Genomic DNA, 16,525 nt, shown 5'->3' with positions numbered 1-16,525 from the left:
GGAGGTCATATAGGGACAGACAACCGTCCAAGACGTACTTGGTGCATGAGTACATTATGCTGACTGATAGGGGAGAGCCAGAAGATTATTCTGGGGCCCTAGCCGACAAACATAAGGGGGAGTGGTTGAAAGTCATGCAAGAGGAGATGGAATCCTTGCATAAGAACCACATCTATGACATGGTGAAATTGCCTAAGGGCAAGAAAGATTTGAGCAACAAGTAGGTGTTCAGAAAGAAGGTTGAGCAAAAGAATTCATAGACGAGGTTCAAGGCCAGACTTGTGGTGAAAGGTTTTGGTCAGAGGAAAGGTATAGACTTCGAGGAGATATTCTCACTAGTGGTGAAGATGACATCCATACTGGTGTTGCTTGGGTTGGCGGGTAGCATGGATCTAAAGATAGAGTAGTTAGATGTTAAAACTGCCTTTCTCCATGGTGACCTAGAAGAAAAGATCTACATGCACCAACCAGAGGGGTTCGAAGTCAAGGGTAAGGAGCATAGGTGTGTAGGCTAAGGAAGATCTTGTATGGGTTGAAACAAGCTCCACGGCAATGGTACAAGAAATTCGACTCGTTCATGTTGCAGCATAGGTATGACAGAATGGAGTCAGACCACCGTGTGTTCATGGGCAAGTTCTCAAATGGTGATTTTTTAGTTCTGTTGTTATATGTTGATGACATGCTCATCATGGGAAAAGACATCAAGAAGATCGACAGGCTGAAATAAGAATTGGGCAAGTCGTTTACAATGAAAGACTTGGGCCCAGTTAAATAGATCCTAGGAATAGAAATAACCCGTGACAGAAGCAGCAAGAAGCTTTGGTTGTCACAAGAGCAGTATATTGAGAAAGTCCTAGAGCGGTTCAATATGAATGCAGCGAAGCCGGTCAGTACTCCACTAGATGGTCACTTCAGATTGAGCAACAGGCAGTGTCCCAAGATGAATACAGAGGTGGATGAGATGTAGAAGATACCCTACGCGTCAGTTGTAGGAAGTTTGATGTATGTTATGGTGTATACATGCCCAAACATAGCATATGCGGTCGGTGTTGTCAGCCGGTATCTTGTCAATCCTAGCAAAGAGTATTGGGCAGTGGTGAAATGGATACTACGGTATCTAAGAGGCTCATCCAGGTTGAGCTTATGCTATGGTGATGGAAAACCTGTGTTAGAGGGCTACATAGATACAGATATGGTAGGCGACATAAACTCTAGGAAGTCTACATCGGGGTTCATATTCACGTTTGCAGGGGGAGCGGTTTCTTGGTAGAGCAAGCTACAGAATGTTGTAGCATTATCGACGATAGAGGCCGAGTACATTACAGTTACAAAGGCATGTAAAAAGATGCTTTGGATGGAGAGGTTTCTACAGGAACTTAGCCTGAAGCAGGAGCAGCACGTGGTCTATTGCGATAGTCAAAGTACTATACACTTAAGTAAGAATCTAAGTCAGTACTTTAAGTCGAAGCACATAAAGATTCGGTATCACTGGATCAGGGATACTTTGGAACAGAAGGTGTTACAGCTTGAGAAGGTCCACACGGACGATAATGGGTCAGACATGATGACTAAGGCTTTGCTCAAGGGCAAGTTTGAGGTTTGTAGAAATCAGGCTGGCTTAAAGAAGGTGAATTCCTTCTGAGTCGAAAATGGGGAGATTTGATGGAAAATTTCTCCTCAATGCTGGATTCAATGAAATCGAAGCAGTTTCGATATCATTGATTATTGCTGGATTTTTCACCGCTGGTCACTGGACAGTTTTTTGGTCCTGTTGATATCATCGATGGACTTTAGATAATATTGAAGGCTGTCATCGAGAGACCTTCGATGACATCGATAATTGTTGGATTTTTCACCCCTGGTCGCTGGACAGTTTTTGGTCATGTTTCGATATCATAAAAAGACCGTCGATGATATCGAAGGCTGTCATTGAAAGACCGTCGATATCATCGAAGAGTTCTGCAGATGCGATTGTAGAAATGCAGATTTTGTTTCCTATTTTGATTCTACCTCTTTCTATTCTTATATAAAGGGGTGTATGTGGGATTGAGGTGTATTCCAGGATATTCTAATGTTTCCTAAAGCTTTGCAAGGGTTTGCTAAAGGGTTTGCTAAAGGGCTTAGGGTTATCAAAGGTGTGTGAGAGAGAGAGAGAGGAAGCTTGTGGAAGGGAGGCTATGCTCGTAGAGGTGATCTACCATATCTCAGCGTTCCACGTCCTCGTAATTGGTGAGATCTCTCTGTCTTCTTTGTTTCTCTTATTGTTTATCCACTCCTGCGTGAGTAAAGAAGGTTTGATCCAAGTGGTGTGTGTTTGTGATTGGTTGTAATGTTCTGCTTTATAGCGGATTGTTGATCTGGACGAGGTCCCGTGGTTTTTACCTCTTTGAGGTTTTCCACGTAAAAATCCCTGGTGTGGTGTAGTTTATTTTTTGATTTACTTCATTGAATTATTATTCCATAATTCTAGTTTGTTTCGGGAGGCTAGATCCTAAGGTTTTATACAAGGCCCCCAACAGTAAAAGACCGTAAGAAGGCTTCATTCATCACACCATGGGGGTCATTTTATTAGAAGGTTATGTCATTCGATCTAAAGAATATCAGGGCCACATATCAACAAGCAATGGTGGCCTTGTTTCATGACATGATGAACAAGGAAATGGAAGTGTACATAGATGACATGATCATCATATCTTGTACGATTGAAGGATACTTTGTAGACCCGAAGAAGCTTTTTAACAGGTTAGAAAAGTCAAACTTCGTCTAAACCCTCAAAATTGTGTCTTTGGTGCAAGCGGAGGCAAACTTCTCAGCTTCATAGTCAGTAAGGAAGGCATTAGGGTCGATGAGAGAAAGACAAGAGCCATTATGGAAATGCCTCCTCTAAGGAATGAAAAAGAAATTCGAGGCTTCCTCAAAAGGATATAGTACATCAATTGCTTCATCACACAAATCACTCCCATCTATGAGCTAATATTCAAGCTCCTATGGAAGAATTTGCTGAAAAAATGGAATGAAGATTACCAAGCTGCTTTTGATAAAATCAAGAAATACCTAATGAATGCCCCAATTCTAGTGCCACCAACTCCTGGACGACATTTGTTGTTACACATATCAGTAGCAGTAGACACCATTAGCTATTCCTCAGTCAATACGATAAAATGGGAAGGAAGGAACAAGCAATATATTATTTTAGTCGTACGTTCACCGACTAGAAGACTCAGTATTCAGTACTCAAGAAAACATGTCTCGCCCTAGTCTGGGCAACTTAGTGACTTCGGCAATACATGATTGCATATCCTATCCTCTTTATTCGTATGGACCCATTCAAGTACTTATTCAAAAAGTTGGCACTTGTAAGAAGGATAGCAAAGTGAATATGACTTTTGTCTAAGTTTAACATCACCTATGTTACTCAGAAGGCAATCAAGGGACAAACTCTCGTCAATCATCTATCTGGCCACTTGTTACCAGATTACCAGCCTTTGAAGGCCTTTTTCCTAAATGAGGGAAGCCATAATCTTAGGTATGAAGAAGCTACGAGTATTCGGAGATTCACAGCTTATCATTAACTAGACCAATGATGATTGGAAAAACCAAGGATGAGAAGTTGATACCGTATCACATATATCTCGAAAAACTAGTCGAGGAGTTCGAAGAAATCACCTTCTCACACATGCTAAGAGCGAATAACCAATTCGTAGACGATCTCGCCACCCTAGCATCAATGTTAGACATTCCTAAAGGAGTTTCGGAATGGAAGCTCATAGTAGAGATCTAAGAAGAGGCAGTCTTCTGCCTGCAAATAGAAGAATCCGAAGCTACCCCAAGCAATAAACCCTGGCACACTGATATTAAGCGTTACATCGAAAGCCAAGAATAGCCAAAAGAAGCTACATTAACTGATTGCCAAACCATCTAACGTTTGGTGGGACAGTTTACGATTAGCGGCAAAGTTCTCTATAAACGATCCTTCAAGTAAGTCCTTCAATGCATGGATGAAACCGAAGCTGTAAGAATCATGGAAGAAATCCATGACGAAGTGTGAAACCCACATATGAACAGGCATATGATGGCAAAGAAGATCTTACGTCTCGGCTACTAATGGATGATAATGGAGAAGACTGCTATTAACATGTTAGGAAATGCTTCAAGTGTCAAGAACATACAAACCAAATTCATGTCCCACCATTAGAATTATACAACCTGACTACACCCTAGCCCTTCTCTATATGAGGTCTCGACATCATTGGAAAGGTGAACTCGAAAGCTTCAAATGGACATGAGTATATACTCTTAGCAGTCAATTACTTCACCAAGTGGGTAGAAACAACATCTTACACCAATATAACAACATCTCATATGATCAAGTTCATGAAGAATAGTCTCATCAACTGATATGGAGTTCTACATACCATTATCACTAACAATGGGACACCCTTCATCAATAAGAAGATGAACGATTTTCTCGATAAATTCAAGATTCAATGACATCGATCTAGCCCTTATTGTCCTCAAATGAACGGAGGGGTACTTGAAATAGCTAATAAGATGCTCATTAGAATACTCAAGAAGATGGTTAAAACATATCGAGAATGGTCAGAGATACTTCCATATGCACTCTGGCCTATCAAATGACTATACGGTTTGTTGCATCCGCAACTCCTTTCGAGCTTATATACGGAATCTAGGTAGTTCTAGAAATTCCATCACTACGAGTATTGTTGGAAAGTGAAGTTGAGGAATGAGAGTTGCAACAAGCTAAATACGATCAATTGCACATTGTAGGCGAAAAGCACATGCGTGCACTAAGTCACTCCCAATGCTATCAAAAAAAGGATTGTTTGGGCTTACAGCAAGAGAGTCCAAAAGAGAAACTTCAAAGTGAGTATCATAGTCATGAAGAGTGAAAATAAAGTGTCAAATTAGACAAGAGTGAAAATATAAAAAATAATAATAATAATAAATTAAATTAAATTAAAAAATAAAAATAAAAAAACAAAAATTATATAGGACATTTGCAAAAGCTAAAGATCTACGATGTACGTCTAATGGTCTACAATACGTGCTATAAATATTAAGTGATCTAAATAAAGGGTTAAATTAGAAAAGAATGAAAATACGAGAAAAATAAAAAATAAATAAAAATAAAAACAAAAGAGGAAATAATATAAGACCTTTGCAAAAGCTAAAGATATACAATGTACGTCCAATGGTCCTCCTAACCATTATCGGAGTAGAGAGGTCTTATCACCCATCTAATTCTATGGTGAAGAAGGCCCTAAATCATGATCGTGGATCATATAAAGAATAGGTCAGATGGACATAATCTATAATTTATTATTTTTCCATTTCTTTCTCTAAAACTCTTGGAATTACAAGATACCATCCCATCCCTGTTTAAAGAGAATGGCTGAGGAGTTTGGATAAGGCTGAAATTTATCCAAGTCTCATCCAATCTCACAATCTCTAATTTGAAGTCCAATTTAAACCTCACAGTTTGAGATTCAAATTTAAACTACAAAGGGAAATCGGAAAGTATAAATGAGGAAAACTTATATGGGACCCATCCATTAGTGGTTGACCACAACTGGGCCCCATGGGCCATGTCTAACACATGGAGCATCTATGAACTTCATTCCCATATAACACGCACCATACACCGGACCAACACTTCATCTGCTCTGCCATGGATGGGCCACTAGCACAAAATTGTTGTGATTGGACTACCCTAGCCATCACTAAACGTCAATAGTTACTTACGATGATGCAAGCAGTGTGATTATTGGACCATGGACAATTCACTACCGAATGAACAGTTTTGATCTCATTCACTTATGCCCCATGTAATCCATTGACTTAAAGGCACTGGGGTCCACTCCCGTTACAAATGTTTGAATACAGTAAACATAAGAAATTATAATTTGAACCAAACATAATTAGAAAGACTCACATATGCTTCAATGATTGATGTTTTCCAATTGTGGACGGGATAGTACCAAAAAGCATATTGTTTCTTAGGACTCTGTAGAGAAAGGATAAAAGTAATATGAGTATGTCATTTTAACTTTCTAGGCATGAATGAAAAAAGAAAAATATAATCTAACAGATTCGTATTACTACACATGCTGAGATCATATGGCCTTACAAGATGCATAAAGATGTCATATTCTCAATAAAATTCAACGAGGAGCTCCCATTAGACACATCACTGAGCCTCCTGTATGAGTACATGCATGGTTAGTTAAGGCCACGTTTGGAGAAAAACAATTCACGATTTTCAAGAGTTTTACTTTAAAAATCAAAATGATATTTGCCTGGATACGAAAGAGCTACTCCTTTCCTGTAGAACACAGGAGATCCTACTCCGTGATTTTTGGAAATTCTACTTGGGGTGTGTTTAGTTTCGCCAAATGTCATAAAATTTCACAATGTTTGGTGCAACCAAACACACTCTTAGAGCACAAATTCCAATATCAAAATTTAGTAATGTGAAGGAAGACTATTAGAAGATTATTACAAGTTAATGAACACCGACACTCACAAATAGTTCAGTGAGGTCAAATTAGAAAAACTGGATGGTAAGGGACCCTCGAAAGCATTGCCTTGCATACTCCTGCATCAACATTTTCAGCGTTACAAATACTCTTTAAAGAAGTATACCATGGCATATCAAGAAAATGAGACCTGCTATGTGCACTCACTATGCTACTCACATGGTAGGTCTCACTTTCAGGTAAAATAGGCCAGTTGTCCACATTTAACGTACACGTGGCCAGACGACCGGTCATTGAACATGGTGGAAATTCCTATCCACATTCAGAACAGCATGTAGCACCAAACCTACTATGAGTGTGGATAGAATTCCTGTCCACCACCAATGGATGGTGGGAGACTTTGTTATGCAATCCCATGCGTACCAAATGAGAAAGATAAGGAATTATTGTGAGTATAGAACTCTTAAGTACTAGCTTACAAATCCGTGAGAGCCCAACTCCCAATGAAATCAGGTATTTTTCCTGTGAAGTTGTTATCAGATGCCAACCTGAAATTCAATCATATTTTCCACCGCAAATGCAGATATTATTAAATCAAGGGATAAGAAAAGATAGACATGGCATACAAGTAACAAAAATTGAACCATCCGAAATCATGGGCCCCACAGTAGATGGGTCATAACCCAAAAATCAGATCAATCGAATGATCCTGAGCTCTGGATAATAGCCATTAGTCTGTTGTATTCAGACCATTGTGAATTTTTCCATTTTAATGCCCATTGGATTGCACACCATAAGTTGTTCTAGTGTTAGTTCAGGAGAAATCTAAGGTGGGGCCAACGATTTTGATGGTTTCCATGCGGCTTATAATCACGAGCTCTTACAAGGTATTCAGGTTTCTCAAGCGGGCAAATGTTGAAGGTATCTGGCCGCTTAGCCCGCAGCTATCAATGCGTCTGTGAAAATCAAGCATAGATCATGAATCCAGTTGTACAATTTCTCATGCTATTATCAGTTAAGAGGAAAAAGTAGCTGACCATTGAGTTATATTTTAAAAATGGTCAAAGCAGTTAAAATGGCCGAAAGGGTACTTTGAAAAGCCATGTAAATGCAAACAAAGCGTCCAGGGAAGGGAATTTTACTCATTCCAACAACCACTCAAGGCTAACATTTTGCTGCTACCATACCACCGTAAAACAAATCACTATTCTCATGGTGGAGCCAACCTATAAGAAGGTTGGATGTAATTCACTGGGTGGACAGTAACTTATGATTTAGCTGGTTGGACTAAAAAGCTTCTCAGAAAGAAAACTAAAAGAAAAGAAACGGAAAATAATAATAATAATAATAATAAAATAAAAATTTACATATTAATCTTTATAAACTGGGTGGCAAATTTGAAATTCCAAATGCATCATATGATATTTCTGAAGAAGAATAATTAAATATAATAATAATAATAATAATAATAATAATAACAATAATAATAAGAGAAGTTACAGTTCTTGCAGACTTGTCAAATTCCCCAGCTCAGGTGGGAGCGAATCATTGAAGTTGTTTGAGCTTATATCCCTGAAAATAAAAACTAATTAATTAATCATTTCATAACCAAAAGTATCGTGTTTTGGCCTGAAATCACTGCAATAACCTACATCAATTTTCTGTCATTTGAGAACTGAACACGCAGATGAATGAAATCACTGCAATAACCTACATCGATTTTCTGTCATTTGAGAACTGAACACGCAGATGGAAGTATACTTGTGGTGCAGCCAAACCTTTCCGGCCAACGTGCAGAACATCCGTACCATGCTAATGTATATGCGGAATAGGCCCACGGATCTGTCTGTGCATGGGACATGGCGATCAGGGGTTCAGATAGCTTACCTAGCTGAGATGCCGCCATGGAAGCCTAGGATCTTCCTCTCCTTCACACCCTTTCTGCAAATCAGTAGATGGGACTCGAGTTCTTGCTCTTGGTGTAGGATTGGGGACCCAGCTCTCTTTTATAGAGTTTGTGGAGAGGGAGTTTGAAACCCATCACAACTCTCTCTCTCATGCTCCACGTTGTAGCATCCTAGTTCAACTCAAACTGCTGTCTGCGTAAGACAGCTATAGCATTCCAGCCCTAGTACGCAGAGCTGCGCAGATAGACTGCGCAGCGCATCACCTGAAGTGGGGCCCACTGGTCTACTCAATCATCCAGTCCAACTGTATAACAATCCAGACTGTTGATCAGTGAGGCCCACTAAATAGAGTTCTTACATTCTCCCACTTGGGCCTCATTGAGCAACGTCAATGATAGTCATACATATAATAATTTTGTAAAAAGTTTTGATATTTTAAGAAAATATCTGAATGGTTAACCAATGAAAACAGTTGGACAATATGAGTAATGCTATTCAATCTGGTCCATCAAAACAGTCAGTATCGAAACGCGGTAGACATCACAACATTTAATTTAGGCGAAGTGAGTCTAAGCGCGATCACAAATACTTTCAATCTTAACGACATAGATCACGAACTAGGAAATGTGGTATAAGGATTACACACTTTAGTGTGATAATATGTGCCTATCCTTAAGAGGTCCTGAAGCTTTTTCATGTCTCCAACGAGACACAACTGTAGTTCCACTTATTCAAAATTTGCGCATATATATAAATAAGCAGAAATAAATCTTTATATCAAAATCATCCAAACAAACTGTATAAAACGAGATCTCTAAGTATCTGTGAAAATCAAAGTACGCTCAACTCCCACTAACTGAAAACATCTGTGGGATCAATGACTCCCATGGATGTTACATGCTCCTGAAATGGCGTAATAGGGAGCCCTTTAGTGAGCGGATCTGCAATCATCTGCTTAGTGCCGATGAATTCCACGGACACTTGATGATTTTGAACCCTTTCCTTTACAACAAGATACTTGATGTCGATATGCCTTGACCTTGACGAATGCTTGTTGTTACTAGAGAAGGAAATAGCAGCCGAATTATCGCAAAATATTCTCAACGGTTTCGGGATATGCTCCAGTACCCGCAAACCCGAGAAGAAACTCTGTAACCATAGTGCCTGATTAGATGCCTCATGGCAAGCAATAAATTCAGCTTCCATAGTAGATGAGGCTGTGGTAGATTGTTTCACGCTTTTCCACGACACAGCTCCTCCCGCCATCATGAAGATGTATCCTGAAGTAGACTTCTTAGTATCGACGCAGCCTGCGAAGTCTGCATCTGAATATCCGATCAACTCCAACTGATCAGACCTTCTGTATGTGAGTCCGAAGTCTTTTGTTCTCTGAAGATACCGTAATACTTTCTTTGCAGCTATCCAATGTTGCATTCCTGGATTAGATAGATATCTTCCCAACATTCCAGTGACAAAGGCAATGTCCGGTCGCGTACAGACTTGAGCATACATGATACTCCCTACTACTGATGCGTACGGAAATTCTTTCATTCGATTCTTTTCTAAATCATTCTTTGGGCACTGAAATAAACCAAATTTGTCGCCCTTCACAATGGGCGACTTTCCTGAAGCACAATTTTGCATGCCATACCTTTCGAGTACCCTAGCAATATAGGTCCTCTGTGACAAGCTGAGCAGTCCAAGTGTTCTGTCACGGCGAATCTCAATGCCGATGACGTAAGAAGCTTCACCAAGGTCTTTCATTTCAAACTTTTGAGATAAAAATTTCTTGGTGTCGCTCAACATCCTGGTATCACTGCTAGCTAATAGAATGTCATCAACATACAAAATCATCATAACGAACTTACTCCCACTGGTTTTAATGTAGATGCATTCATCTGCAGTGTTTTCTACAAAGCCATATGAAGAAATTACTTCATGAAACTTAAGGTACCACTGCCGCGATGCCTGTTTCAACCCATAGATGGACTTCTTAAGTTTGCAAACCAAATGTTCTGCGTCAGTAGCTACAAAACCTTCGGGCTGCAACATGTACACATTCTCATTTAGATCTCCATTGAGAAATGCAGTCTTTACATCCATCTGATGTAACTCTAAATCCATATGAGCTACAAGAGCCATTATGATCCTGAATGAGTCTTTCTTTGATACTGGTGAGAAAGTCTCCTTAAAGTCAATGCCCTCACGTTGGTTAAAACCCTTGGCAACAAGTCTGGCTTTATATCGTTCGACATTACCTTTGGAGTCCCGTTTGGTTTTAAATATCCATTTACAACCAATCGGCCTTATTCCAGTGGGTAACTCTACAAGATCCCATACTTTATTGTCCTGCATGGATTTCAACTCATCTTTCATGGCATTAAACCAACGAGAAGGATCAACACTTTGTTTGACTTGTGTAAAGGATTCGGATCCTTTTCCACCCCTATGTCAAAGTCGTGTTCTGTAAGTATACGATGTAATCGTCTCGATTCACAACCTCTCTCTCTTCGGATCTTCTTAATGGTTCACTTGTTGGGTCCGATCTTGATTTTCCTCATCGGTGGTTTGTATATGAGGTTCTACATGGTGCTCTGCAGTGCTGCAGAATCGACCGCATCATTAATGTCCACGTGATCTGGATTGACTATGACTAGAGTCACGGTCCTTTGTTCCTCAAATACAAAATTTCTTATGTTCGTGCTCCCACTGTATTCAGTGTCCTCAATGAATCTGGCATTCCCAGTCTCAACAATCCTGATGGAGTGGGAAGGACAGTAGAATCGATAGCCTTTTGATCTTTCTGGGTATCCAATGAAGAAACAACTTATGATTCTAGGATCAAGCTTCTTTTCTTGCGAGTTATAAATTTTGGCCTCAGCAGAACAACCCTAAACATGTAGATATCGGAGACTTGGTTTTCTCCCATTCCACAACTCAAAAGGAGTTTTGCTTACTGCTTTGCTGGGAACCCTGTTTAATATATGAACTGCGGTTTTGATCGCATCACCCCACAGAGATTCTGGTAATGTTGAATTGCTGACCATACTTCGCACCATATCCATAAGGGTGCGATTACGTCTTTCAGCAACTCCATTCTGCTCTGGAGTACCAGGTATAGTGTACTGAGCAACAATGCCACAATCCCGTAGGTATTTAGCGAATGGCCCTGGATTGCGACCTGATTCGTCATATCTGCCATAGTATTCACCACCACGGTCAGATCTGACAACTTTAATTCTCTTATCGAGTTGATTTTCAACCTCGACTTTATAGATTTTAAAAGCATCCAGGGCATCTGATTTCTCACTGATAAGGTATAGGTACCCAAAGCGAGAGTAGTCATCTATAAAGGTAATGAAATATTTGTGGCCACTCCATGAGGCTGTAGGGAATGGTCCACAGATATCTGTATGTATAACCTCTAATAGATCTACACTCCTGGTTGCACCTTTCTTTCTTGTTCTAGTCTGTTTGCCTTTTATGCAATCAATGCATACTTTATAATCAGAAAAGTCTAGAGAATGCAAAATTCCTTCTCGCACAAGCCTGTCTAATCTCTCACGAGATATATGGCATAGCCGCCTGTGCCACAACATGGAGGAATTCTCATAGTCTAGTCTTCGCTTAGATCCCACTACATTTCCATGCAAGGTATTAATATTATAGACGTGAGAGGCAATCAAGTCTAACTGGTATAAGTTGTTTACTAAAGAGCCGGTTCCAACTTTAATTGAATTGAAGTAAATACTAAAACTTTTATTTCCAAAGTGGAACGAATATCCTAACTTATCCAAACAGGAAATTGAAACTAAATTGCGCCTTATAGACGGCACACAGAATGTATTAACTAAATTCAAAAAATGACCAGACTTCAACTTAAGCTTATAGACTCCTATTGCCTCCACGTCAACTTTGACACCATTGCCTACGTATACTGAGCGCTCCGCATCAGTTGGTGGCCTGGCCTGTAGTAATTCCTGCATAGAAGTGCATATGTGAATAGTAGTTCCTGAATCTATCCACCAGGAATCCTCTGACACATCGGTCAGATTAGATTCAAAACAGACAAGAACAGAATGATTACCTTTCTTTATGAGCCAATCCTTAAAACCTTCGCAGTCTTTCTTTAGATGACCCGTCTTTTTACAAAAGAAGCACGGTTTGCCTTTAACCCGTTTGCGTTTAGATCCATTTCCAGATTGATTCTCATGGTTTCCAGATGGAGGACCAGAGAATCCATTATTAGATCCTTGTTTCCTCTTTCTTTTACCTTTATTCCCCTGTCCATGCCCTTGTCCTGAAGTCACCATATTAACATTTTGAACCTTTATCATCTGTCTGATCCTGTCTTCTTCTTGGACGCACTGAGTGATGAGTTCATCCAATGTCCACATGTCCTTCAGAGTGTTATAGTTTACCAGGAATGTGCCGAATTGGGGAGGTAGGTTGTTCATGATCAAATGAACCAGTTGATCATCAGTGAGTACAAGTCCTAGAGCACGGATCTTAGAAACAACTTCGATCTGCTCTACAATGTATTCACGGATGTTGCCTTTTCCATCGTAAGACGAGCGAGTCAATTTATTCAGAAGAATGCCTACTTCAGATTTATCAGATTTCTTGAATCGTTTTCCCATTTCAGTTAGGAAAACTTTAGCCTTATCTGTTTCAGGCATGGCACCCTTCATCGATTCAGAAATTGAATATTTAATGACTTTCAGGGCATGTATCGTTTGATCTAAACCATGCAACCCATCTATTATATTCGGCTTGGTAGCATTATCGAGATGGCTTTGGCGGTTACGGTGTTATCGAGCAAGATCTAATTGAAAACTGACCAGTACAACTTGATGACGTTCTTCCATTGAGTATAATTAGACCCATTTAAGGCAGGGACTTGATGCGTATTAGTTGGAATCGAGACTGAAATATAAGAGATACACATATACTCACATTAGTTCATAGTTTCACAAAGGTAATGTTGTGAATGTTAACAAATATCAGGCAAAGTTAATCAATTCAGTTGCTAGGGGAGGCATCAACTGAATTATCCAGGATGAAAATGGGCCCAACCATCACATCCTAGTGAGAATCTGTTACATCATCATCATTCCTCCTGTGGGAGGAAATAATAACATGTTAGTGATCCTCCTGAACATGAAGCTAAGTGATGTCAGTGATGTAAATCTGAGACACTCAACACCTGTGGGTGAGATGAGTCTTTCAGTTTTACATTACCAGCACCATTTACTTCACCCGTTCACGCGTTTGCCAAACAGTAATCATCTGTGTTTTCGTTACTGCATGCATGAAGACGTGAACGCAACTGTATGCAATCATTCTAATCCAATGTTACAAGTCTGTACTTGTAAAGTTTTCATCGATTGAGGTCACTATGGTGGCTAACACAACCGAATCCAACACTACAAGGACAGACTCAGGATTGCGATCATAATCCTGCCTTCCCATGAATTATATCTTAATAGTCTGATGCGGTCCATAAGTTAGTTGATTTTGACCTTTTGAAAATCCTTAAAGTGAAATGGGTTTCACATCTTATATTCCAACGGTCCATATCAATACTTAAAGATGGGTGATGGGCCTAACTATAGGGCCGAATCAAAGCTATTATTTGATCTGTACTAGTTCAAATGAGCGAAACTAAATCATGCTACTGTCATTCAAATGATAGATGGACTATATATCCAGATGGGCAGATTCATGTATGGTTGTTCATTAGTTGAACAGATCAACTCAAAGTCCAATTATAGATGGAAAATAGACAGCCCATATCAAAATAGACAGCTCATAAGTCCTTGAATGTAACAGGCTAAATGCTCTTGATTGAACCTATATATGGTCCAGGCCAAAAATAAAAATAAAATTATATCAGAATGATATCAAGTGGACCAGATTATCGGACCAATGGGCCTTGAATGATGTCAGGGCCCACTAATAGAAATATTGGATAATAGAAAATCCGGTTCGGGTCCTGAATTGCAGACTTGAGTAATCAAAATCGGGTCTGCAGGTCCGATTTTAAAAATAGAAGTGAGGAAGCTCCCTGCAATCGGGTCCATATACCCGAACATACTCAAAACGGGTCCTCAAATCGGGCGATTTATACTCAACAGCGCCCGAGTCTCATCTCCGAAATTTTCTCACCGTAAGAGAGAGAGAGAAAGATCGAGAGATAGAACGAGAGAGAGAGATCGGCGGTTGAAACCCAAAATCACGAAAAAAAAATTCGATTTCGTCTCATCGCATGCGGCTGACGAAGAGAGGGAGATGAAATCCCAGCTGCCGCAGATGAATCAGTGGTCGAGGATCGTCCGACCGCCTCCATCAACGACGGAGATCATCTCCTGCCCAGCTGAGACGCCGCATTGCATCAGAAACAGCGGACCTTGACGAATGCTCGATGATAACGGACGGCACTCACAAATTGCAGGTAGATCACAAATTGGAATCCCTAATTTGCCAGATTTTAGGGTTTCGAAAAATCCTAATTTCCTTGATTTAGGGTTTTCGAGATCTGGATCCCCAATGTTCAGATTTGAGATTTTTGAAATCCCTAATTGACTGGATTTGGGGCTAATTTGGATTTCCCCTAATTACCAGTCTGAGATTCGAAAGTCTAAATCCCTAATAGGAAGTTGAATCTGAAATTCCCAAATAGGGATTCTGGTTTTCGAAATCTCTAATTAATTGCCGTATACAGGGTTCGAAATCCCTAATTTTGTATTTCGGATTAAAATCCTTAATTTTGCTATTTCTGGATTCAGAGATTTGAAAATCCCTGATGCTGATCTGATATGGGATCCAAATTAGAAAGCCCTAATTGCTGTATGGGTTTCGAATTTGAAAGCCCTAATTGTTGAATTTGATCATCCATTCCTATGCACATTGGCTCTGATACCAACTGTGGGACTTAATGTATATGCGGAATAGGCCCACGGATCTGTCTGTGCATGGGACATGGCGATCAGGGGTTCAGATAGCTTACCTAACTGAGATGCCGCCATGGAAGCCTAGGATCTTCCTCTCCTTCACACCCTTTCTGCAAATCAGTAGATGGGACTCGAATTCTTGCTCTTGGTGTAGGATTGGGGACCCAGCTCTCTTTTATAGAGTTTGTGGAGAGGGAGTTTGAAACCCATCACAACTCTCTCTCTCATGCTCCACGTTGTAGCATCCTAGTTCAACTCAAACTGCTGTCTGCGTAAGACAGCTATAGCATTCCAGCCCTAGTACGCAGAGCTGCGCAATCACTGCAATAACCTACATCGATTTTCTGTCATTTGAGAACTGAACACGCAGATGGAAGTATACTTGTGGTGCAGCCAAACCTTTCCGGCCAACGTGCAGAACATCCGTACCATGCTAATGTCAGGTCCTATGATGAAGGGGAACGGTTTAGGTGCGGCCGGGCCCCACCCAAGATGATGAGGCCCTTACCCTGAGGCCATATTGATGTATGTATTCTACATCCATGCCATCCATCAGTTTGCCAGATCATTTTATGGCATGAGCCTAAAATTAAAGCAGATCCAATTCCGAGGTGGAGCATACTATAGGAAATGGTTATGATTGACCATTAATGGGCAGCATAAGTTTTGGATCAGCAGGTTTATGTTACCTTATCGACAGGTTGGATGGAAAATAAACACTATGGAAACAAAAAGTATAGTGGCCCTAGGAAGTTCTTAATGGTAGGGCCTTCAATCACCACAGTTTCAAGTATGGTCCGCTTGAGATTTGGATCTTCTTCATTTCTGGGCTAATGACCTAAAATGATCCGGTAATCCGGTAAAACAGATGGATGGTGTGGATATAGATTACACATATCAAGGTGGGCCCTATGGTAAGGGCCACACCGTCTTGGGTGAGGCCGGGGCCATATCTAATCCACCCATGATGATGATCATCTAGCTCAAACAATCAGATGGGCCCGTCATTAGGTTGGCCATGCCTAGATGTTGAGTCACGGTCGCTTATCCACTCATTCCAACGGTGTAGCCCACCTGTTAACAGGTCTGGCCTGATTTCTGTGCCTGCTATCTTCATGGTGGAGCCTACCATTTTGAATGGTGTCGATTCCCCACAGGAGTGGTATGT

The 16,525-nt window shown here is 40.3% G+C and overlaps 1 protein-coding gene across 18 annotated transcripts in view; it reads right to left on the bottom strand.

Annotated features, from left to right (window-relative positions):
* The window catches only part of LOC131220937 (probable LRR receptor-like serine/threonine-protein kinase At1g56130), a 129,309-nt gene that overhangs the window by 71,122 nt on the left and 41,662 nt on the right, over positions 1-16,525 (bottom strand). For 11 of the 18 annotated variants that reach the window (XM_058215885.1, XM_058215886.1, XM_058215883.1 and 8 more), the window contains 6 exons: positions 7,998-8,069; positions 7,382-7,453; positions 6,977-7,045; positions 6,545-6,616; positions 6,149-6,220; positions 5,954-6,025 (listed from right to left, as the gene is read on the bottom strand). In XM_058215885.1, coding sequence (XP_058071868.1) covers positions 5,954-6,025; positions 6,149-6,220; positions 6,545-6,616; positions 6,977-7,045; positions 7,382-7,453; positions 7,998-8,069 — 429 coding nt within the window. The remainder of the gene's footprint in view (positions 1-5,953; positions 6,026-6,148; positions 6,221-6,544; positions 6,617-6,976; positions 7,046-7,381; positions 7,454-7,997; positions 8,070-16,525) is intronic. The other 7 variants (XM_058215894.1, XM_058215901.1, XM_058215888.1 and 4 more) reach the window with 6 other exon arrangements.

Source organism: Magnolia sinica, chromosome 12 (assembly GCF_029962835.1).
Source record: "Magnolia sinica isolate HGM2019 chromosome 12, MsV1, whole genome shotgun sequence".
NCBI classification, from domain to species: domain Eukaryota; kingdom Viridiplantae; phylum Streptophyta; class Magnoliopsida; order Magnoliales; family Magnoliaceae; genus Magnolia; species Magnolia sinica.
Note: the sequence above shows the minus strand (reverse complement) of the source record. Positions and strands in the feature narration are given on the sequence as shown.